Below are 23,913 nucleotides of genomic sequence, written 5' to 3'. Positions count from 1 at the left end.
TAAAGATTTTATTTATTTCTTTGACACAGACAGAGAGAGAGATCACAAGTACGCAGAGAGGCAGGCAGAGAGATGGGGAAGCAGGCTCCCCGCTGAGCAGAGAGCCTGACATGGGGCTTGATCCCAGGACCCTGAGATCACGACCAGAGCCGAAGGAAGAGGCCCCAAGTCACTGAGCCACCCAGACGCCCCTCTAGGGTTGTTTTTCAATAACATCAGGGTCTATCCTACTTTCCTTGCCTCCCCCCAAGCAGGGAGGCCAGTAATTTGAATTCAGTGTTGGTATATGTACATGTGTATACACATAACTGTTATGTGATTTAATAAAGATAAGGAAAGATAGACACAGGGAGAGGGGTGTCTTCGGGCCCACCTAGTGCAAGAGATATGAAAGCTAGCACATTCGAATGTTCCTGCTTTGGGGTGGCAGGAGAGTATGGCAGGAGTATGGATTGGTACAAGTTTCAGCTTTATTACCGTTTATCTCTTGTGCAGCCTAAGTGGGGTACTTCACCTCTTCTAGCTTCACTTTCCTTTTGTGTGTGTGTGTGTGAATTTGGAATGAAAATAAAAGCTACATCAGAAAATTAGATTGTCTCAACATAATGTCTGGCACATAGTAGGTGCTCAGTAAATGGGGATCTTGATTATGAAGTAGAGATTTAATCAGGCTCTTCCAAGACCTGGACTCTACTCATAAGCACATAAATCTTTCACCTCTTTTATTAATTTTGGCTTTCCAGGTTCCCTGAAAATAGAAGGTTGTATACTGGACTCTGGTCTCCAGAGAGGAGCAGGACTCATTTTTTAAAAAAATTTATTTATTTGAGAGAGACAGTGAGAGAGAGCATGAGAAGGGAGAAGCAGACTCCCCATAGAGCTGGGAGCTGGATATGGGTCTCGGACCCAGGACTCTGGAATCACGTCCTGAGCCAAAGGCAGTTGCTTAACCAACCGAACCACCCAGGCGCCCTGCAGGACTCATTTTAATGTGGAATTTGGTGCATTTATCATTTGAGACCCTTTGCCACCTGCTGCCCTCCCCAGCTGCTTTCCTGCTACAGCAGACTTGCCTTGGGAAACCATTACTTTCGCAACCCAAGAACAGGTGGAAATAATCTCCACTGGGTCTGCTTACAGAATCTTATGTGAATCAAAAGCCAGGAAAGTACATTGCAACCTGCAGGCCTTTAATCCTAACCAATTTTTAAAACTTGCCTTCAGCACCTCATATGCAGCTGTCCCTTCTTCGTGCCTCAGTTTCTCTATAGGTAAAATGGGGAGAAGTCTGTGGGGCTGTATAATTATGTCTTCAAAGTAATTGTTCTGGATGTAGAGCTAAAGAGAAGCCTTGAGTTCTGGAAAAGGCCAAAAGAAGCGCTTAGCTTCTCCTGTGAACCCCAACTCCTGGTCGGCTTGGGTTCCCTCCCAGCTATTGCCAGGTGGCAGGTAAAGGTGTGCCCTCTTCTGGACGGGGCAGGAGATCAACCCTGGGAAGTGGGGAGAACCACGGTGGCTCAGGGAGATATTTTAGAGAGGGAGTAAATGGAAGGCGCTGGGTTCCTATAAGAATCTATATGTGAACAGATTATTAGGAGACTAAAGATTAAGAATGTTAAGGCCGTGCTGGGAATGAAGAGGGAAAGTCAGTTTGCGGTGTGGGTGATGGTTCCTCCCCTCTGGATTCACGTCCATTTGGTTTGTCCCGGAGTCCCGGTCAGCATCTTCACGGGGCCGTAGCGAAGGGCATCCTGGAACATGTAGTTCTTTGGCGGGTTTCCTGCGGTGCAGCCCGTCGTCCTCGGTAGAGAGGGGACTCCGTTTCCCGAGGTGCCCCGTGCCCGGGGAGGAGCGGAGGGCTGCCGTGGCGTCGCGGCCCGGGCCGAGCTGGGGGTTGGGGCTTGGAGGCCGAGGTACCCGCGGCGGTGGGCGAGTGTCCGTGTGGCCTGGTCCGGGCTATGTCCGCGTGAGGACGCCGCTGACGCCCGCGTCCAGGCCCCGGCCCGGCTCGCCGCGCACCATGGGCTCCATTCTGAGCCGCCGCATCGCGGGCGTGGAGGACATCGACATCCAGGCGAACTCGGCCTATCGCTACCCGCCGAAGTCTGGTGAGCGGCCGGCGCGGCCCCGGGCGTGCGGTAGGGCGAGGCCCGGGGCGGAACGCGGAGTGGGCAGGGCGCGCCCGCGCGGTGCGCCCCGCAGACGTGCGGTGGGTTCTACTGGGCCCGCGGCCATCCCTGCGCCTCACCGCCCGGGGCTCCGCGCGACCTCCACTCAGACCGTGGGTGGGGCCCCGGGCTGCCGCGTCCCGGCCCAGTCCCGGCCCCTCCGGCGGGGTGACCTTGGGTCAGTCGCTTCGCCCCTGTGCTCCTCAGCTCCCTGGTCTGCACACAGGGGAGACTGAGTGGGAAACCCCTAGGGCGGGGGTGAGGTTCTTGGTGCGACGCTGGCGAGGGGTTAGCACGGTGCCCAGCGCTTCGCTTGTGCTTACAAAGTGGTCATTGTCAAGGGATTGACATCACGCCATCGCCAGTTTTGGCTTTCTTTGGTGGCTTAGTGTGACGACCCGGCCAGTGGTTCTGAACACTCGCCACGCCATCTGGACAGAAGCTTCGCGCTCTTCTGACCACCTGGTGCCTGTGAATATGGTGGGTGGGTTGGGGAGTGGCGCTCGGCCCAAGGAGATTATGATCCATGGGGGAGAGGCTGCGAGTCCTTGTTGGAAAACAGGAGACTGGAGAGGACCTGCCTGGTTCTCTGGCCTTTTTTTTTTTTTTTTGGGTGGCAGGGAGACCTGAGACACCAGCGAGGAAGTTACTTGCCCAAGGTCTCAGAGAACTGGTTGGAAGTGTCTCTGGGAGCAGAACCACAAATTGTGGACTCCCAGTCCACTTGTTCCCACTCTGCTTTGCTGCCTGTAAAGAGTGTGGCCTGACCCAGAACTTTAGCTTGGGTTCCTCCCTTTCCATCTTCTCATGGGGGTCATTTGCTGTGGAAAGAAAAGAAGGAAAAGGACAGATCATTTGGACATGAGGGAGACTTTCAAGTTGGGTCTCCTGATCCTGGCTTCTGAAGAATCTCTTCTGATCTGGGGGTCTCCTAGACCTCACAGTTGGCCTTGGGACACCCACCAGGCCAGGTTTCCTTCAAATGTAGTCCAGGACCACCCACTGCCACTAGTGGGGAAGCTTGTTCAACGTGCATTTCGCAGGCCCTGCCTTGGACTTGCTGGGTCCTAGGAACTGGCATTGAAACCCTTTCTCAAGTGAGTCTGATGCCCACTGAAATTTGAGAACCGCTCTACCCTGATTTTGGAAGCCCAACAGGGGGTGTGTCTGGGAAAATAGAGGGGTGGAGATAGCACAGTTTTTGGAACACTCAGAAGTGGGTAGAAGGCCTTATTGCCTGCTTGTGTCCCAGGCAGAAGTGCGGGGCAGCTCAGCTGGGTATGGGGATCCCCTGGAGGCCGGTGGGCTGACATCCCCACATCTGATTGAAGCGGTTGTTTGAATTCATCCTCTTCCAGCTTTGCGCAGTGGCAGTATCGTAGCCAATGAGGTTTATCCGAGGCGCGATTATTGCTAATTGAATTCATCCTCTTCCATCTCTGATGTTCTTCCAGCCTCTTAGGCTGAGTGACATTCGGCAAGCTGCTCTGTGCTCTGGGTCACACAGTTTCCTTTTCTCTACAGTGGGTTGATGCTTGTACACTGGTCAGAATAGTGCACCTTAAGTCCTCAAAATACTGATTGCTGTAATGGCCTAAAAAGAATATTAGGTGCCATAATAGCACCTAGCTGTGGCATGGCAGAGGTATCAAAAGTTTAATGTGGCATTTCCTATAGAACCTGGGACTAGGACACACTTTGCCTGGGTGTTTGGACAAATCACAAATACAAGGCCTTTATAATACCACTTCCAGATTCTGTGTGGTAGACCTTGCTAATCATTCGGGACACTCTTTGACACGAAATCTGGACTTGGTTTCAGAATCCATTAACAAACACCCGGGTCAGCCACAACTAATCGATTGGGTCTGGCACCCATGGTGAATGTCGTAGGCTACCTTACAGCACCACAGCTGTGCTCTCCTGGACCTGTCCAGTCCAGAAGCTGTCCTCTTGGCTTCCTTGTGCCTCGGGCCACCTTGCTCAGGGAGGTTTGGACCGAGAAATGACCTTAGCAGTACTTTCATATGTTTCCCCAAGGGTGGACTGGGGAGCCCAGGGGGTTCAGATGATTTTTAGGGGATGGCCCCATGGAGCCTTCAGGCACCTGATGAGAAAGTATCTTTTCAGGTCTCTGTTAATGTTGTTGATAATACCGAACAGAGAAAAATGATTGGATGCTAATTTTTAAAAACACATCTATAATTTTGTCCAGTCCCTTCCAGCTTTTTTGAGATAAAATTGACATAACGTTGTGCAAGTTTAAGGTGTACACACTGATGATTTGATAATTGTGCACATGGGGAAATGATCACCACAATATAGGGTGAGTTAATACCCTCATCACTCTGCCTTTTTTTTTTTTTTTTTGGTGTTTAGAACTTTTAAGATCTCCTGTCCAGTTTTCTTTTGCTTGTGGAACTTTCAGCATGTACTGCCAAGGTATCTAGTTCAAATTTAATAACATTTGGTTTGTTTTTATTGTATTTATTTTTCATTTTACTTTTTAAGTGGCTTTATTGAGATATAAATTGTGTGCCATACAGTGCATTCATTGTAAACATATGATTTGTTGACTTTCAGTAAACATACAGAATTGTCCAGCGGTCACCACAGTCAGGTTTTAGACATTTCCAGCACTGTCCAAAGCTTCCTGGTGCCTCTTTGCAGTCAGTCTGTGCCCCTACCCGGCCCCCATCCCATTACTCTGATCTGCTTTCTGTCTTTAAATTGTGCCCTCTCAGGACACATCATATAAAAGAAATCATATAACATGTAGTCTCTCTTGCATCTGGCTTCTTGCACTTGGAACGATGTCTTTGAAGTTCATCCCTATTGTCACAGCTGTCTTGTACCTTATTGTACAGATATCATACATTAAAAAAAAAAAAAAGATTTATTTATTTATTTATTTATTTATTTATTTGACAGACCGAGATCACAAGTAGGCAGAGAGGCAGGCAGAGAGAGGAGGAAGCAGGCTCCTGCTGAGCAGAGAGCCCGATGCGGATGCGGAGCTCGATCCCAGGACCCTGGGTTCATCACCTGAGCCAAAAGCAGAGGCTTTAACCCACTGAGCCACCCAGGCGCCCCGATATCATACATTTTATTTGCCAGTTAACAGTTGGGTTGTTCCCACTTTTTGGCTATAATGAATAATGCTGCTATGAATATTGAACGTTTGTGTGGCCTTTTCAATTCTCTTTAGTATACACCTAGGAGAGGAATTGCTGGGTGTTAGGGCGACTCTATGTTTGACCTTTTGATGAACTTCCAGACTGTTTGCCCAGCTGTTTCATCTTACAGTCCCATCAGCAGTGTGTGAGGATTCCAGTGCTCCACATTCTTGCCAACACTTACTATTGTCTACTTTCCTTTTTTTTTTTTTTAATAGACTCTATGCCCAATGTGGGGCTTGAACTCAAGGTCCTGAGATTAGGAGCCTTGTGCTCTACTTACTGAGTCGGCCAGGCACCCCTGTTGTCTACCTTTTTCACTATAATCATCCTTGTGGGTGTGAAGTGGTATCCAGTTGTGGTTTTGATTTGCATTTCCCTGATGACTGTTGATGTGGAACATCTTTTCACGTGCTTATCAGCCATTTGTATTTGTGTGTGTGTGAGAGAGAGAGAGTGCCAGAGTGTGCGCGGCATGGGCACAGGTGCCAGACATTTGTTTTTGTCTTTTTTTTTTTTTTTTTAAGATTTTATTTATTTATTTGACAGACAGAGATCACAAGTAGGCAGAGAGGGAGGCAGAGAGAGAGAGAGGAAGAAGCAGTCTCCCTGCTAGGCATAGAGCCTGATGCAAACCCTGGGATCATGACCTGAGCCGAAGGCAGAGGCTTTAACCCACTGAGCCACCCAGGCGCCGCTGTTTTTGTCTTTTGTTCATTTTTTTAAAGATTGGATTCTTTGTCTTCTTACTCAGTTGTAACAGTTCTTTATTCTGGGTACAATGATGCAATTCCTTTATCAGCTCTGTGACTTGCTAACATTTTTCCTAGTCTTTGGCTTGTCTTCATTTTTCTTAATGGTGTCTTCTGAGGATCACAGGTTTTAAGTTTTGGTTAAGTTCAGTTTGTCAGTCTAGGAGATCTTTGCTTAGGCCAAGGTCACAAAGATTTTCTGTGTTTTTTTCCTTGGAAATTTTACAGTTTCAGCTCATGTGTTTGGGTCTGTGATTCATTTTGTTCCAGTATTTGTATGTACTGCCAAAGCAAGCATTGGGATCCATCTTGAGGTATGTTTTCACGTGTAGTTTCAGGTAAAACTATGTGTTCTTACTTTGCATATGGATATTTAGTTATTTCATTATCATCTGTTGAAAAGACTATTCTTGTCCCATCCAGCTGCCTCTGCACTTTTGTAAAATATGAGTTCACCATAAATATGAGGGTTTAATTCTGTACTGTGTGGCACTGATCACACAGCTGGCCCGTCTTCAGCCGAGGGTCAGAGCAGGAGTGAGGACACCATGGTTCAGCTGTAAAGAGAAGGTGCAGACCTGCAGGAGGGGCCCGGAGTGTAGCACGTGCCCCCACGGAGGGCCTGGCTGTGGGCAGCTGCCGCCACAGCCTCACGTCCTGCTGGGGTTGTTCCTGTTAATCGTGCATCTCCAAGCGATGCCGCCTGCCCTGCCCTTGTGTTGGAGGGAGGTCGTGTTGGGACCAGGTCACCCAGGAGAAGTGTCAGAAGGGCAGGCACTCAGACGTGGCCTACCAGCTCAGGCAGTGGAGGGAGGGAAGGGGAGATATGCCCCAGACCTAAACCCTGTGTGTGTGTGTGTGTGTGTGTGTGTACACTTTCAGATTATTCTCACCTCCTTCTTACTGGAGCCTTGCCTTATCCTTGTGACACCAAACTTTCTCGTCCTGTGGTGGAGGAACTAGAAATCAGATTGAGCCTTTTCTCATGTGGCATCTGAGCCTGGGGTGTACAGTAGGCGAGTAACAAGTGCTTGTGCAACAGGCCCCAAAGGAGACCAGCCCCATTTCCCTCATGTACGGGCTGCTCAGGCTGGGCTGCATCTGACCCCTTGGGGTGGCGGGCGGGGATCCGGGGACTCCTGAGTCTCCTGCCATGTGATGGAGGGGCCCAAGGTGAGAGCCAGACTTTTGGTGTGTGTTTTTGTATTGCTGGCTGTCTAGGAATGTCTCGTGAGCACTTGTGCTGGGTATACCCTTCTAACTCGTTCCTTTGGTATCTAAAGGAAGAGCCGAGGCCGGTGTTCCATATGAGAGAGGACGTTCTCTGTCATTGGGGGCATTCTGGGTCTCCCGGCCATCCCTGTTCCAAGGGAGTGAGCTCGTGCTGAGCCCCATGGGTTGGTGGCAGTAGGGTGGGGGTGGGGAGAAGGGGGCTCCTCCTGCTCACATGCGGCTCACCTTCCTGCTCAGGGACCTGCACCGTCCCCTCCAGCGTGGGGCAGCTTAGCTGGACTCCTGTCCTGTCTCCGTCCTGTGCTGTTCACCGATGAGAAAACTTTTCAGAGCTCCAGTTGTTACACTTCGGGTAAAAGCAAAAGCAACAAGAAGCGTAGTAAGGGGGTCGCACTGGGTGGGCATCCAAGCACCTGTTCCCTGAACCCGCAGCCTGGCGTTGCTGGGGTTCAGGAGCCTGCTTTGGCGCCTGGGCCCTGGGGCCTTGGGGAGCTGAGGTCCCGTGGGTCCCTGTCGGAGTGTTTCCTGCGCTCGGGGTTCTGAGAGGCCGGGGGCTCAATGTGCTTGTTTCTGAGGTCTCGCATCCTTTACTCAGCTCTGGGCGTGTGTCGGGGCTCAGCGACTCTGGGGCCCTTTCAGAGTTTCTCTGGGCGTTGTAGAGAAGCCGTCACTCTCTGTTGACTTGAACATAACCTGGCTGTCAGCCAGCTCCTGGCAGCCTCCCTGGCCTGGGTTTGTTGGACTTTCCTGTCCGTGGGCCGACTCCACAGCCCGCACGGCCTGAGCTTGTGCTGTCTGGTGGCAGAGCCTGCGGGCCTTTCATCCCTGCGCCGGGAGGTGGCTGCTGCCATTCCCTAGTCAGCCGTGGTGCTGAGGGCCCCGCTGCCCGGATAGGGGATGTGGGTGTGCACGTGTGTGTCCTCTTCCTCACAGGTGGGGTGACCTTTAGTGTGTTTACAACACACCCATCCACAAACATGGACAAGTGAGGATTAGTTTAGCACGTGAGATTGAACCTGGGACCAGTCCTCTGTCCTCCACCTCCAGCCAGTAGAGGTGCGGTGGGAGGAGCACTAGATTCTGAGTCCTGAGGCCTGAGTCTGTCTCTGGTCTGTGGCCTTCAGCCAGGAGCTTGCTCTCTGGCCCCATTTCCCTGACTCAGTGGGGTTAACTTCTGGTTGCCCAGGCCTCTTTGCTGTCGGGACTCTGTGAGTCCAAGTGAGCTGGTAGGGTGATACCACGCCCTGCCCAACTTTTGTTTTCTAGCAGGCCCAGAGGTTTTCTGGAGGATGTCCTGTACTTCCTGGATGACCCCAGCAGGCAGTGACCACTGCCGTCTGCCTCTCCTCCCAAACCCAGTGCCTCTGGGACCAGACATTTGTGTGGGACCGTGTTCCATTTGGCATTTCCTCTTTGCATTTTTGCGTGGTTGTGTTGTTACCCAGCCTCACAATTCTGTGTTACTCCATGAAATGGTGTCCCATAAAAGGATGGATGGTGTCACAGGCAACCCCTGCCCCGTGCAGTGCCTGATTTGGCCTCAGTGAATAACCGAGCAATTGTTCACTTCTGCCAGCTGCCCCTGCGTCTGCCCCAGTGTGTGTCTGAGGGGGTGAGCATCCCACCAGGATGGGAGTGAGAGGGAGGAGGAGTGAGGCCCACGGCCTCTGCCATGGGCAGAAAGGTGCACGGTATGGAACAGCGTGGGAGAGGGCGCGTCCGGCACAGAGTCCATCGCTTGCTTAGTCAGAGAAACAGGAGGCGGCGCAAGGCTTGAGGAGTGCCTGCTGGGACATGCCTCCACCTCCGTCTCAGGGATTTCTGCTGTGCTTTGCTCCTGCCTGGTACTGATTCGGGCCCTCCTGCTTAGCCCTGGGTGCTTGGCACCCGCAGGGCAGGCGCACTGCTGTATTGGTCCCCTCTGGTGGCCCTGGCATCCCCCGTTCGGATAACTGCAGCTTTCTCTCATCTAGACCTCCTGCCCCAGATGACGTCCCTGAGTGACCAGACTCCCTGAGGTCCTCTCGGGGGGGATCAAATGAAGGAATTGTGTTTGGTTCATGAGTTGAGTGTGTGTGTGTGTGTGTGTGCGCACACCCATACAAAGATCTTCCTTGACTTGCGATGCGTATGTGTGGCCATAAATATGTCATAAGCTGGCGAAAATACATCGAATACACCTAAGCTACTAAACATTGTTTTTTTATTTGTTTGTTTTTAATTTTATTTATTTGACAGAGAGTGAGCGAGCACAAGCACGGGGAGGAGCAGAGGGAGAGGGAGAAGCAGGATCCCAGCCGAGGAGGGAGCTGGGTACAGGGCTCCCTCCCAGGACCCTGGGATCCAGGATCATGCCCTGAGCCGAAAGCAGACGCTTAACCGACTGGGCCCCCCAGGCGCCCCCTGAGTGAACATTGTAACTTAGCTTCGCCTACCTTAAATGTGTTCAGAACACTTACATTAGCCAACAGGTAGTCAAAATCATCTAACACAAAGCCTGTTTTGTAAGTGTTCGATGGCTGTGTAATTGGTTGAACACGTACTGGAAGGGAAGCACGGAGTGGTGGTCTGGGCGCGGCAGGCTGGTGAGTGTGAGTTGTAGACCCTGGTGACGGCGTTGCTGATTGGGAGCCAAGGCTCCTGCCACCGCCCCGCGTCCAGAGAGAGGATCCCACTGACCCCCCGCACAGATCATTAGCCTGGAAAGATCCACATTCACAGTTTGAAGGATGGGTTTTAATGAATGCCTGTCACTTTTGCACCATCCTAAAGTCTAAAGCTTGTGTGTGGAACCATTGTAAGGCAGGGACCACATGTATATATTTAACATCGAAGTGTCACTGGCATTTAGAAAGTGTGCAGAGTGTAAGCCTGATGGGTGATCACGGTGAACGTGTCGAATAGAACAGTAGCCGCCCCCCAAACCACAGTGCCCCTTCCCAATCTCTGTCTCCCTTCTCCCTGGAAACCCCTTCCGACTCCAGCGCAGGTGTTGTCGACTGTTTCTGGTCTGATCTAAGTAACTGGCTGCTGTTTGCTCCACACTCAGTGATGAGAGGCCCTGACGCTGTTTGTGGGGGCTGGTAGTCGGTCTGGTCTCTGCCGTCTTCATCCGTTCATGTGGAGGGGCGGTGGGTGCATTTCCAGTTCGGGCTCTTAGGGAAAATACTGCCCCGGACCCTCCCATGACTGCCCCGGTGCCCATGAGTCAGATTGCCTGGGGTCCGTGTTTCTTCGAATTGTGGGTAAATCCACGCAGCAGTGACCGTCCTAACCCTGGAAGTGTGCAGTTCGGTGACATCAAGCGCTTCCAGCCTGTCGTACAGCTGTCCTCCGGCATTTCTCTACGACTCATTGGACCCTGTGCCCTTTACGCCCTGACTCCCCCTTCCCCTGCACCCAGCCCCTGGCAGCTGCCACTCTTGGTGTTCGCGACTTTTGATGCCTCCCCCAGAACCCGTGTCTGGGTCATGTTGGCACCCCACAGTGGGTGTGGGGCCCTGAGGCGCGCGTGTTCGGCTATAGCGTGTTCGGCAGGTGGTTTTCGGAGCCGTTGAGCCCATTCACATTCCCATCTGCTGAGCAGGGCCGGGCCTACTGTGCATCCTCACCGGCGCTGGGGAGTGTCTGGGGAGTGTCAGCTGCGTGTGGTTCGTTGTTTGCTAACTTTAGCTGTGGAAATCTCATTGCCTTTGAATTTACTTTTCCCTGATGACCAGTGAGGTCCTGGCACCTTTTCATAGGCAAATCACCGTTCATTTCTCTTCCTTTTCTGTGAGGTGTGTGTTGAAATCGTTTGTGCATTCTTCACACTGGATTGTCCCCTTTCTCACTGATTTGTGGGAGTTCTTTCCTAAGTGCTTCTTATTACATTTTTAATTCTCTGGAAATTGGCTGTTGCTATGGCATTTATGCAGACTAGCTTAGGCAGGAGGTGGAAAGTACTGGAAGGCTGGTGGGGGGTGGGTATCTGTAACCCAAAGGGTGGGAAGGCAAGAAGTGGAAACCATCTGAACACAAAAGCCTCTCATCCCCTCTGGGCTCAGCATCCTTCTGCTGTGACTTTCCCACAGCTGACTGCTCCCCATCTGGGGCCCTCAAGGACCAAGTCCTTTGGTCTCTGGTTCAGTTCCACGGGAGAGAGAATCCACGTGTTGGTCTTGCACAGTCAGGTGTCCACCTTGACCAGCCAGCAGCGTCTAGGGGATGGGGGCTGCAACATCTGGTGGCAGCTGGGGCCCACCCAGTGGGTGGTGGAAGCTGTTTCCAGAAAAGGGCAGGACCCCTTCTCCCAAGAAAAGGTGGCTGCAGCCACTTACTCTGGAACTCCGTGCACCGGAATCTTTGCTTAGAGTTGTTTTCAGTTCATTGTTCCTCCCTCTGTGATATTGGGGATCAAGAGGTTTTATTGAACAGGATTCCACTGTGGTCAGGCCTTCATGCTGGAGTGGGGCTGGGAAGGAAATGTTTATCAGGTGGCTTTTCACCTGTGCAAGGCTCCTTTGCGTTATTGGCTACTTTTATCCTTAGGACAGCCTGAGATGTCCTTGTTGGTGTTACTCACTGAGGCCTCATGTTGCAGATGGGGACACCGAGGCCCACATAGGTTAGGCTGCCCTAGGTCACCTAGGCTGCACAGAGAAGTGTTGTGGTGCATATGGGCAGGACCTTGGCCCAGGAATCAGGGAGCAGGGTGATGAGAGGTGGGTGGGACCCCTTTGGGGTCAGTCTTTTCTTTCTGACTGGGAACCTGCTCCCAGGCTGTGGGGCCTCCCACCTGGCCGGGAGTTTCAGGAGCCTCAGGAGCCTAAAGATGCTTTTCTTTCCTGAGATCACTCTGTGGGGACTGTGATGTTTTCATTGGTTGGTCAGTCACCTGGGGCTTAGCAGCATTGGGTTCGGGAAGCTGGTAACTGGGAACATCTGTTCTGGTAGAGAATGAGAAGAATTTGGGGCTGGTGGAGTCCATGAACTGTCCCTGGCCATTGCACATGCCTGCTCGGCTCTCTGCCACTGGGGCTGCTGAGCAGGACACGTGCCCAGTTTCCCAGGACCAGTTGTGTATTTTAGCAGGGGGGGGTTGTGCATAGTCTTTAGTCATGTCATGGCTTACCTGGCAGGGACATTGTGATTTATAGTAAGAAATAAATATTTGTTTTTCACCTGTTCCTGTTGCAGAGCACCTAAAACCCTTGGGATTTCCTAAGCGGTGAGTGGTAGAAGTGTGGTAGAAGTGAAATCAGAGTCTTGATACTCAGAACGAGCCTTTCCACCACACCTGAGTGTTATGTTATGTTATATTATGTTAATGAGGAGATTTTGGAAAGCACCTAAAGATGAGTCCTGGCTGCCTTTGGACTCAGCCTTGTGATCAGAAACTGGAGATTGAGAGGGTCACCAGCAGCCAGTGCTTCAGTCAACCGTGGCTGTGTAACAGAGGCTCCATGCCCGAAACGGCTGGACTTGAAGGCTTTTGGGTTGGTGAGCGCAGTGAGACTCCAAGAGGTGGAGCCCTCAGGGAGGGTTGGGAAGCACCTGTGCCCTTCCACGTGCCTTGTCTGTGGCCTCCTCCATCTGGCTCCTCCTGAGTCCTGTCCTTTTATAGTAAACTGGAGGTCTAGTAAGTGAACTGTTACCTTGAGTTTTGTGAGCTGCTCTAGCAGACTGGGGGGCATGGGGATGTCCAGTTTATAGCCAGTTGACAGGTGGCTAGCTGGAGTGGGGATTGGCATCCGAAAGGAGAGGGTGCTGGCGTGGGGCTGAGCTCTTACTAATCTGTGGGATCTGGTGCTGTCCCTGGGTGGGTAGTGTCAGAATTGAGCTGCATTTTTAGGTCACCCGGTCAGTGCGCGGGAATTACAGAATTGCTGGGTGGTGTGGGAGGGACACACACAGGCTGGTTTAATCGAGTGTGCAGCTCTGAGGACACCACTTCTGCCTGGTGCTGGGGCTTGAGCAGGTCACATGACCTCTATGTGCCTCCCATTTCCTTGACTGCCAACTAGAGTTCATCCACCCTCCACCTCTGTTCATTCAGTCGATTTTTATGAAGCTCCTTTGTGCAGGCCAGGTGGGGGCCGCTGGGGTGCAGGATGGTGGACAAACTTGTGACCCCCTGGCTGGAGTGTGAACCAACCAGCAAGGGAAGAAAAACAGTGACCCCACTGTGAAGACAGTGGGGGCCGGAGGGGTTCTCTCGGGTAGACAGATGGCTTGCAGGGAGGTTGTAGGAAGCCTTCTACTCAGTGGCAGGGTGGGAGCATCCCTTTGGTCACAGGGAGTGGAAAAAGCTCCAGAATCCTGGAGGACAGGCCCGGAAGGTGGTGCTGAGTGAGGTGGGCATTACGGAGCAGAGTCACTAGTTTGTGGGGCGGCGAGTGGGGCCTGGCCCTGAGGTTGAGGCGTGGGGATGTGTGTGGCTGGGGATGGCATCAGTGTCGCAGGTCTGGAGCATCTGCAGTGCACGGAGGGAGCCTGCACCCCCTAGAACTGATTGTTCATGTCTCGCATTACCTGCAACCACACAGAGACTCAAGGCTGGGAGGAAGGTGAGCCGCTGCTGGGAATTGCAGGAGGTGAGAATGTCAGGCCTGCGTCTCCACAAGGACCCAGGGGGCAGGCAGGGGTTCCGAAGGGGTCCGGGCTTGAGTATAGATATCCCAATTTGTGTTTTAATCTGATCCCTCCAGAACTGTGAGAGGGCCCCTCGGGGACCACCCGGAACAGCAGGCTACGTCACCTGGTGATGAAGCCACCAGCTGCCCCACAGCACTGGCAGTGGTGGTGGTGGCTGAAGGCTGCTTAGTTTCTTTCTCCGTGTGTGTCCCATAGCTTGGTGGGCTTGGTTCATATGCTTCTGGACCTCAGACCCAGTCCAGCTGCACTGTTCCAGCAACGCCGCAGTCTGGGTGACTTATGAACCATGGACATACGTTTGTGTCACAGTTCCGGAACCAGAGAAGTCCAAGATCAAAGTGTTTGGTGTCTGACCAGAGCCGCCTCCTGGTTCGTGGACAGCTGTCTTCTCATGGCCTCACGTGGCTGGGTTTGAAGACTCCAGGGGCCTCTGTTATAAGGGCACTGAGTCTACCCCTCAGAGCATGTCCTCATGACCTGGTCACATCCCCGAAGGCCCCAGATCCCGGTACCATGGTGTTAGGGGTGAGGTTTCAGCATGTGAATCTGAAGGAGACATGAACATTTGGTCTGTAGCAGGGTCCTAAACTCTGGTCTCTATGAAACTTGTGATCTGTGAATGTGTAGCCAAGGAGGGAGTGAGTTAAGCAGGTGTCTTCTGGGAGAGCTTCCAGGTCCCCCTTTTACTCTTCTCCCTCCTCGCCTACCTCCTGGGGGATTCTAGGAACTTGGGGGTGGATCATTGTGTGCTTTGGAGAGCTTGTCCTGATGCCTAGTCTCTTAGCAGGGCTAATCCCCTTATGTAATTGAGAGTGTTTCCATGTGGGGGCTGGAAGTGATGAACGTGGTCCACCATGTATACGAGCAGACATCTGAAAGGGGAACGGGGGCGCCTGGGTTCCTCAGTGGGTTAAACCTTTGCCTTTGGCTCAAGTCATGATCTAAGGGTCCTGGGATCGAGCCCCGCTTCGGGCTCTGTGCTCAGCGGGGAGCCTGCTTCCCTTCCTCTCTGCTTGCCTTTCTGCCTACTTGTGATCCGTGTCTGTCAAATAAATAAATAAAAATCTTAAAAAAAAAAAATGAAAAGGGAGGGGCACCTGGGTGGCTCAGTGGGTTAAAGCCTCTGCCTTCGGCTCAGGTCATGATCCCGGGGTCCTGGGATCGAGCCCCGCATCGGGCTCTCTGCTCAGCAGGGAGCCTGCTTCTCCTTTCTCTGCCTGCCTCTCTGCCTACTTATGATCTCTGTCTGTCAAATAAATAAAAAAATAAATAAAAAAAAAGGGGGGGGACAGACAGAACAGCCCCAGAGCCAGCCATCACTGGAGCAGCCTTCGGGAGGCTCATGGTTTTGATTTTTCTCCTCTGTAAAAGATGAGGAACACGCATGTCCATCCACATTGGATGCACGTGTGTGAAGGAAAACTGAGCTGTGTGTGGGAACTTGGGGAGGCCTCCAGGGGAGGTCTCCTCCCTTGGTCTTTATTTTGGTGACTGGCCACCTTTGCTCCTCCAGGTCACCTGGATGCTTGTAAGTAGGGCGGAGTCTGAATCCCTCCCTACAGAGGAGCTGAACTGGCTGAATTCCTCTGAGGTGGTGAGGTCCCCAAGCGTGTCATTGCCGCCTAGCCAGGGCTTCAGGGCCAGAATCGTGGCTTCTGGCCGGCTTCTGAGTGTGGCCTTAGAAGGGTTTTCAGCTGGTCTGATTGGGAAGGCCTTCCCGCGTGGCTCATTCTTTGTTTGTGGACGGCTGCCCTTTGTAGTCGGCCGGGAGGTGACACCACTGGCTGCTGTCCCTGTGGGGCGGTAGGGGAGGCCCGGCAGGGGCTTAAGACACAGGGGGCCGGGACTCGCCAGCCTCCGGGCTCATTGCCCCACATGGAGAATAGGGGTGGGATCCGTGCCCCCTCGATGGTTTCTTAATCCCCGGAGCAGGGAGGAAGAGGCCAGCAGGGATGATGGTTTCTCTTCTTCCATCTTCCAGTCTGTCTGCCTTATGTTTCTGCCCTTCATGATGTTTCCTTGCTTTTCTCTCCCTCCTCTTCAGAGCTCTGCCTGCTCATCTGGGTCCTAAACTACGTGTACACACACAGATGCCCATGTATACACACAAGCACACACCCAGACATACGTGCACACCTGCGGGTGTGTACACCACATGCTGCACACGTGTATACATGAGCCCACACGCCTCCTTGGTCCTCAGTTGCACACATTCTTCCTTTCCTTTAAAAGTTCCCTTTTGGGGCACCTGGGTGTCTCAGTGGGTTAAGCCTCTGCTTTCGGCTCAGGTCATGATCCCAACATCCTGGGATCGAGTCCTGCATGGGCTCCCTGCTCAGCGGGGAGCCTGCTTCTCCCTCTCCCTCTGCTGCTCCCCCTGCTTGTGCTCTCTCTCTGTCAAATAAATAAATAAAATCTTGGGGTGCCTGGGTGGCTCAGTGGATTAAAGCCTCTGCCTTTGGCTCAGGTCATGATCTCAGGGTCCTGGGATCGAGCCCCGTGTCGGGCTCTCTGCTCAGCATGGAGCCTGCTTCCCCCTCTCTCTCTTTCTCTCTGCCTGCCTCTGCCTGCTTGTGATCTCTGTCTGTCAAATAAATAAAATCTTAAAATAAATAAATAAATAAATAAATAAAATCTTTTAAACAAAAGTTCCCTTTTGAAAAACATGAGCATTTGAGAAACCTAGGAAAGCACAGAGATAAGAGCGAACACCCTCCTTTCACAGTCCACGCTTCTCATTTTCCTGTTGCATCTCCCTTTAGGGCAGCCCCATTGTCGCCCCTGTGTTGTCTCTGTTCCATGTCAGAGCCGCACGCTGCTTTCCCTGTGAGATGGTCTCCCACTGCCCTGGGAGTCATGCTCTCTGTGCATCTGCTCCGTGCCGACTCGTGGGACCTGGTGCATTCCTTTTACCTGACAGGTGGTCCCATCTAGCGACTGCCCCTGTCTGCTTGGCGAGATGGGAGGTGTGAGAACGTCTGCATTTTTGTCCCTGCTGCCTCCAGTCCCGACTGACTTCTCAGCAGCTTTTCGTGTGCGTCCTTCCCTAACGTTCTGTGTGTGCTCACAACTTGTGTTATGTGCACCCAGCTGTGTGCAGATAACCTTTCAAATGGGACCCTGGAACACCTTCAGCTTGTGTTTTTAATAAATACTTCGTGATTGTCTTTCCGTGTGTGTATCCAAGTGTGTTTGATTCTCGTTAGCAGCTGCTTGGTGTCGCATAAAATCAGGAGTGTTCTGGGGCGCCTGGGTGGCTCAGTGGGTTAAGCCGCTGCCTTCGGCTCAGGTCGTGATCCCAGGGTCCTGGGATCGGGTCCCGCATCGGGCTCTCTGCTCAGCGGGGAGCCTGCTTCCCCCTCTCTCTCTGCCTGCCTCTCTGTCTATTTGTAATCTCTGTCAAATAAACAAATAAAATCTTTTTTTTTTTTTAAGATTTTTATTTATTTATTTGAGAGAGAGACAGTGAGAGAGAGCATGAGAGGCGGGAACGTCAGAGGGAGAAGCAGACTCCCCATGGAGCTGGGAGCCTGATGCGGGACTCAATCCCAGGAATCCGGGACCGTGACCTGAGCCGAAGGCGGTTGCTTAACCAACTGAGCCACCCAGGCACCCCAAAACAAATAAAATCTTTAAAAAAAAAAAATCAGGAGTGTTCTGTTTATTTAGTCCCCCACCTGACTCTCCCTGGGGTTGGCTCTGTCTGGTTCCTGGCCCTGCGTGTAACGGCAGGGGTTATGCCCTTGCCAATGTTCCCTGTAGGCACGAGCCCCCAAGCCGGACTCCTGGTTCCGGGCCTGTTTGCCTGGGCAGCCAGGGCTGTGTTCCTGTAGCCAGGGCTGTGGCTCTCGGCAGTGACACATGCCTCCAGGCCAGGTGTGCCCCGGGGAGTTTGAAGGGCTCAGAATTCCCTCTGAGGGCTCCAGGAAGGACCCACATAGGCTCGGGTGCCCAGATGTGCCTGCCATGCCTGCGGGATGCATGGCCTGAGTGTCCCCCAAATCCCAGGGCCCTGTGGCCACCTGGGCTTTTCTCTGGGTTGTCTGTGCCAGAGAGAAATGGGGGACAGAGGGTGAGCACCACATCAGGAATCTTGGGAGAGGCGAGAGATACTCTCATGGTTCCCCCAGCAAAGCTGTGAGTTCTCTTATTTGAAGCTGACCTTTTTATCCATTGATCTTTACGAAAACTGAATTTGGTGCCTAAGTGTGCCAGGAACATAATGGGGAACAGCTTAGAACCTCATTTCTCATGGTGGGGCGTGTCAGATACTCAGGTCCACACAGTTTTCATCTGTGGTCCGTGCAGAGGTGAAAGCGTGCTCAGGGCTCAGGTGTGGGATGGGGGAACCGACTTAGTCTAGAGGCGTGGGAAACCCTGTTAGTGTCCTGTGGCTGCAGTGCAGAGCGCCACAGGGCAAGTGGCTTGTAACAGCAGAGTTTATTCTCACAGCTCTGGAGGCTGGGAGTTCCAAGTCAGGCTGTCAGCAGAGGTTGGTTCCTATTGGGGGCTCTAGGGGGTCGTCCTTCCTGCCTCCTGGCTGCTGGCAGCTCTGTGTGCCCTTTACCTTGTAGTTTAGTCGCCCTGCCTTCTTCCCTCTGTGTGTGCCTTAGTGTCCAAATCACCCTCTGTTGTGTGAAGACATCGGTCACTGGATATAGTGTCCCCGGTCTGGTTTGACTCTTCTTTTTTTTTTTTTCTTTATTTTCTTTCTTTCTTTATCTTTATTATTTTTTTTTTTAAAGATTTTATTTATTTATTTGACAGACAGAGATCACAAGTAGGCAGAGAGGCAGGCAGAGAGAGAGGAGGAAGCAGACTCCCTGCAGAGCAGAGAGCCCGATGTGGGGCTCAATCCCAGGACTCTGGGATCATGACCTGAGCCGAAGGCAGAGGCTTTAACCCACTGAGCCACCCAGGCGCCCCAAGGTTTCATTTTTTATGGCTGAGTAATATTCGTGTGTGTGTGTGTGTGTGTATGTGTGATGTAGATGTTACCACATCTTTGTCTGTTCATCAGTCTGTAGACACTTGGGCTGCTTCCATAATTTAATGCTGCTATAAACATCAGGGTGCACGTATTTGAGTCGGTGTTCTTATATTCTTTGGGTAAATACTGCAGTTATTGAGTCACAGGTAGTTGTATTTGTAACTTTTTTTTTTTTTTTTAAGATTTTTATTTATTTATTTTGAGAGAGAGAGAGAGAGAGACTAAGTGAGAGAGAGCACGAGAGGGGAGGTCAGAGGGTGAAGCAGACTCCCCATGGAGCTGGGAGCCCAATGTGGGACTTGATCCCAGCACTCTGGGACCATGACCTGAGCCGAAGGCAGTTGCTTAACCAACTGAGCCACCTGGGTGCCCTGTATTTGTAACTTTTTGAGGACCCTCCATACTGTGTTCCACACTGGCTTGCGTTGCCACCAGCAGTGCACGAGGGCTTCTTTTTCTCCAGACCCTGTTGCTTCTTGTGTTGTTTATTTTAGCCATTCTGACTGGTGTGAGGTGATAGTTCATTGTAGTTTTGATCGGCATTTCCCTGATGATGAGTGACCTTGAGCATTTTTCATGTGTCTCTTGGCCATCTGGATGTCGTCTTTGGAGAAGCATCTGCTCATGTCTTCTGCCTATTTTTAAATTGGATTATTTGGTTTTGTTCGGTGTTCAGTTAATAGGAGTTATTTAAATATTCTGGATGTTAACCCCTGACCAGATATGTCATTTACAAAGATCTTCTCTCATTCGTTAGGTTGTCATTTAATTTAGTTGGTTATTTCTTTTGCCGTGCAGAAGCTTTTTATTTTGGTGTAGTCCAAGTAGTTTATTTTTGCTTTTGGTCTCTTGTCTCAGGAGACATATCTAGAAAAATGTTGCTACAGCCGATGTCAGAGAAATTACGCCTCTGTTCTCTTCTAGGATTTTTTTTTTTTTTTTTAAAGATTTTATTTATTTATTTGACAGAGAGAGATCACAAGTAGGCATAGAGGCAGGCAGAGAGAGAGAGGAGGAAGCAGGCTCCCTGCTGAGCAGAGAGCCCGATGCGAGGCTCGATCCCAGGACCCTGAGATCATGACCTGAGCCGAAGGCAGCGGCTTAACCCACTGAGCCACCCAGGCGCCCCTCTTCTAGGATTTTTATAGTTTTGGGTCTCACATTTAGATCCTTAAGCTGTTTTGAGCTTATTTTTGTGTATGGCGTAAGAAAGTGGTCCAGTTTCATTCTTTAGCGTGTGGCTGTCCAGTTTTCCCAACACCGTTTGTTGAGGGGGCTGTCCCTTTCCCCTGGCATATTCTTGCCTCTTTGGCCAAAGATTAATGGACCTTATAGTCGTGGGTTTGTTTCTGGGCTTTGTGTGCTGTCCTGTTGATCTTCGCATCTGTTTTTGTGCCAATACTAGACCGTTTTGGTGACAACAGCTCGGTAGTAGATCTTCAAATCTGGAAGTGTGATACCTTCGGCTTTTTCTTTTTCAAGATTGTCCTGGCTGTTTGGGGTCTCTTATGGTTCCATCCCAATTTTACGATTCTTGGTTCTGGTTCTTTGAAAAATGCTGTTGGTATTTTGATGGGAATTGCATTAAATCTGCAGATTGCTTTGGCAGTATGGACATTTTAATATTTGTTCTCTGACTCCACGAGCATGGGATAGCTTTCCATTTGTTTGTGACATCTTCAGTTTCTTTTATCAGTGTTTTATAATTTTTGGAGTGCAGGCCTTTCACCTCCTTGGTTAAGTTTATTCCTAGGTATTTTATTATTTTTGGTGCAATTGTAAATTGGATTTAAAAAAATTTTTTTTCTTTCTGTTGCTTCATTCTTAATGTATAGAAATGCAGTAGATTTCTTTTTTTTGTTTTATTTTTAAATTTTTTAAATTTCATTTTATTTTATTTCTTCTCAGTGTTCCAGAATTCATTGTTTATGCACTACACCCAGTGTTCCATGCAGTACGTGCCCTCCATAATACCCACCACCAGGCTCACCCAACCCCTCACCCCCTCTTTTTTTTTTCTTAAGATTTTATTTGACAGAGAAAGAGAGACAGTGAGAAAGGGAATACAAGCAGGGGAAGCAGGAGAGGGAGAAGCAGGCCTCCTGTGGAGCAGGGAGCCTGGATTCGAGGCTTGAGCCCAGGATGCTGGGATCATGACCTGAGCTGAAGGCAGACGCCTAACGACTGAGCCATCCAGGTGCCCTGAAATGCAGTCGATTACTGTACATTGATTTTATATCCTGCAGGCTTACTGGATTCATTTATCAGTTCTATTAGCTTTTTGGTGGCATCTTCAGGGTTTTTATATATAGTGTCATGTCATCTGCAGATTGTGAAAGTTTTACTTCCTTACCAGTTTGGCTGCCTTTTATTCCTTTCTCTTTTCTGATTGCTGTGGCTGTGACTTCCAGTGCTCTGTTGAATAATAGTGGCAACAGTGGACATCTTTGTCTTGATCCTGATCTTAGGTGAATGCTCTCAGTTTTTCCCCTTGGAGGATGATGTTAGCTGTGGTTTTTCATCTATGACCTTCATTAGGTTGAGGTATGTTATCTCTTTATAAACCTACTTTGTTGAGGGTTTCTATCATGAATGTATGTTGTACTTCGTCAAATGCTTTTTTTTTTTGCCTTTATTAAGGTGATCATATGGTTTTTATACTTTCTCTTCTGTATGTGATATATCCCATTAATTGATTTGCAAATATTGAGCCACCTTTGCATCCCAGGAATAAATTCCATTTGATCATTCATGATGAATGATTTTTTTTTTTTAAGATTTTATTTATTTATTTGACAGAGAGAGATCACAAGTAGGCAGAGAGGCAGGCAGAGAGAGAGAGAAGGAAGCAGGCTCCCTGCTGAGCAGAGAGCCCGATGCGGGACTCAATCCCAGGACCCTGAGATCGTGACCTGAGCTGAAGGCAGCGGCTTAACCCACTGAGCCGCCCAGGCGCCCCTGAATGATTTTTTTTTAATGTTGTTGGAGTTGTTTGCTGAGGATTTTTGCAACTATGTTCGTCAGAGATACTGGCCTATAGTTCTCTTTTTTTGGTACTGTCTTTATCTGATTTTGGTATCAGGTAATGCTGGCCTCGTAGAATGAATTTGGAAGCTTTTCTTCCTCCTGTATTTATTTTTTTATTATTTTATTTTTAGGATTTTATTTATTTATTTGACAGATCATAAGTAGGCAGAGAGGCAGGCAGATAGAGAGGAGGAAGCAGGCTCCCCACTGAGCAGAGAGCCCTGATGCCGGGCTCCAGACTCGATCCCTGTACCCTGAGGTCATGACTTGAGCCTAAGGCAGAGGCTTATCCCACTGAGTCACCCAGGTGCCCCTATTTTTTTTATTTTTTTAAAGATTTTGTTTATTTGAGAGAGAGAGTGCACGTGCACACAAGCAGTGGGGAGAAGGCACAGGGTGAGGGAGAAGCAGACTCCCTGATGAGCAAGGAGCACGATGCAGGGACTCTGATCCCTGGGATCATGACCCTAGCCAAAGACAGATGCTTAACTAACTGAGCCACCCAGGCTCCCCTCTTCCATTTTTTTTTGTAATAGTTTGAGAAGAATAAGCATTAAACCTTTTAATTTTTTTTCAGTGTTCCAAAATTCATTGTTTATGTACCACACCCAGTGCTCCATGCAATATGTGCCCTCCACAATACCTATCACCAGGTTCACCCCCCCCCACTGTCCACCCCCCCAAAAACCCCTCAATTTGTCTCTCAGAGTCCACAGTCTCTTATGGTTTGTCTCCCCCTGTGATTTCCCCCAAGTCACTTCTCTCCGTCTCCCAATGTCCTCCATGTTACTCCTTTTGCTCCACAAATAAGCAAAACCATATGGTAATTGACTTTCTCTGCTTGATTTACTTCATTCAGCATAATCTCCTCCAGTCCTGTCCATGTTGATACAAAAGTTGGGTATTCATCCTTTCTGATGGAGCCATAATATCCCATTGTATATATGGACCACATCTTTTTTATCCATTTGTCTGTTGAAGGGCATCTTGGCTCTTTTCACAGTTTGGCAATTGTGGTCATTGCTGCTTTGAAAAGAAGGTGGCCCTTCTTTTCACACATCTGTATCTTTGGGGTAAATAGCCAGTAGTGAAATTGCAGGGTCATAGGGAAGCTCTATATTTAATTTCTTTCTTTCTTTCTTTTTTTTTTTTTTTTTGAAGATTTTATTTATTTATTTGACATACAGGGTTCACAGGTAGGCAGAGAAAGAGGAAGGGAAGCAGGCCCCCTGCTGCGCAGAGAGGCTCCATCCCAGGACACTGGGATCATGACCTGAGCTGAAGGCAGAGGCTTTAACCCACTGAGCCACCCAGGCACCCCTCAAAGATTTTAGACCGTTGTGTTTTCATTTTCATATATATATATATTTTTAATTTCCTCTTTGATTTCTTGGTTGATCCATTCAATTTTCAGTAACATGTATTTATGGTCTCCCCAGTTATTTTTCCTTGTTGATTGCTAGTTTCAGTGTTGTCATCAGAAAAGATGCATGAGATGACTTTGATCTTTGACTTTGTCAAGACTTGTGCTGTGGCCTAATATGGGATCTATTCTAGAGAATGTTCCCTGTGCACTTGAAAAGAATGTGTATTCTACTGTTTTAGGATGGAATGTTCCGAATAGATCTGTCAGATCCATCTGATGCACTGTATCATTCAAAGTCACTGTTTCCTTGTTGATTTTCTGTTTGGAAGATCTGTCCATTGATGTAAGTGTGTTAATTACTATCAGTTACTTCCCTCACGGTGGTTATTAACTTGTGTAGTTGGGTGTACCCATGTTGGATGTCCTTTATCTCTTTTTTAGAGTCTTTGTTTGAAAGTCTGTTTTGTGCCATTTAAGTGTTGCTGCCCTACCTTTCTTTTCTTTTCACACCATTTGCATGATGAATGCTTCTCTACCCCTTCACTTCAGTCTGCATGTGTCTTTA

At 50.0% G+C, this 23,913-nt stretch overlaps 1 protein-coding gene and 1 non-coding gene across 7 annotated transcripts in view; both read left to right on the top strand.

The window, feature by feature from the left end:
- Positions 1–1,841: 1,841 nt before the first annotated feature.
- Positions 1,842–23,913, top strand: part of MGRN1 (mahogunin ring finger 1) — a 57,035-nt gene continuing 34,963 nt past the window's right edge. For 2 of the 6 annotated variants that reach the window (XM_059154499.1, XM_059154501.1), the window contains exon 1: positions 1,842–2,108. In XM_059154499.1, the coding sequence (XP_059010482.1) occupies positions 2,021–2,108 (88 nt within the window). In that variant the 5' untranslated portion in view covers positions 1,842–2,020. The remainder of the gene's footprint in view (positions 2,109–23,913) is intronic. The other 4 variants (XM_059154497.1, XM_059154498.1, XM_059154500.1 and 1 more) reach the window with 2 other exon arrangements.
- LOC131820244 (U4 spliceosomal RNA) lies at positions 3,525–3,661 on the top strand. Its single transcript, XR_009349551.1, has one exon. It is a non-coding gene; the product is annotated as a U4 spliceosomal RNA (small nuclear RNA).

Source organism: Mustela lutreola, chromosome 17 (assembly GCF_030435805.1).
Source record: "Mustela lutreola isolate mMusLut2 chromosome 17, mMusLut2.pri, whole genome shotgun sequence".
Classification (NCBI taxonomy): domain Eukaryota; kingdom Metazoa; phylum Chordata; class Mammalia; order Carnivora; family Mustelidae; genus Mustela; species Mustela lutreola.
Note: the sequence above shows the minus strand (reverse complement) of the source record. Positions and strands in the feature narration are given on the sequence as shown.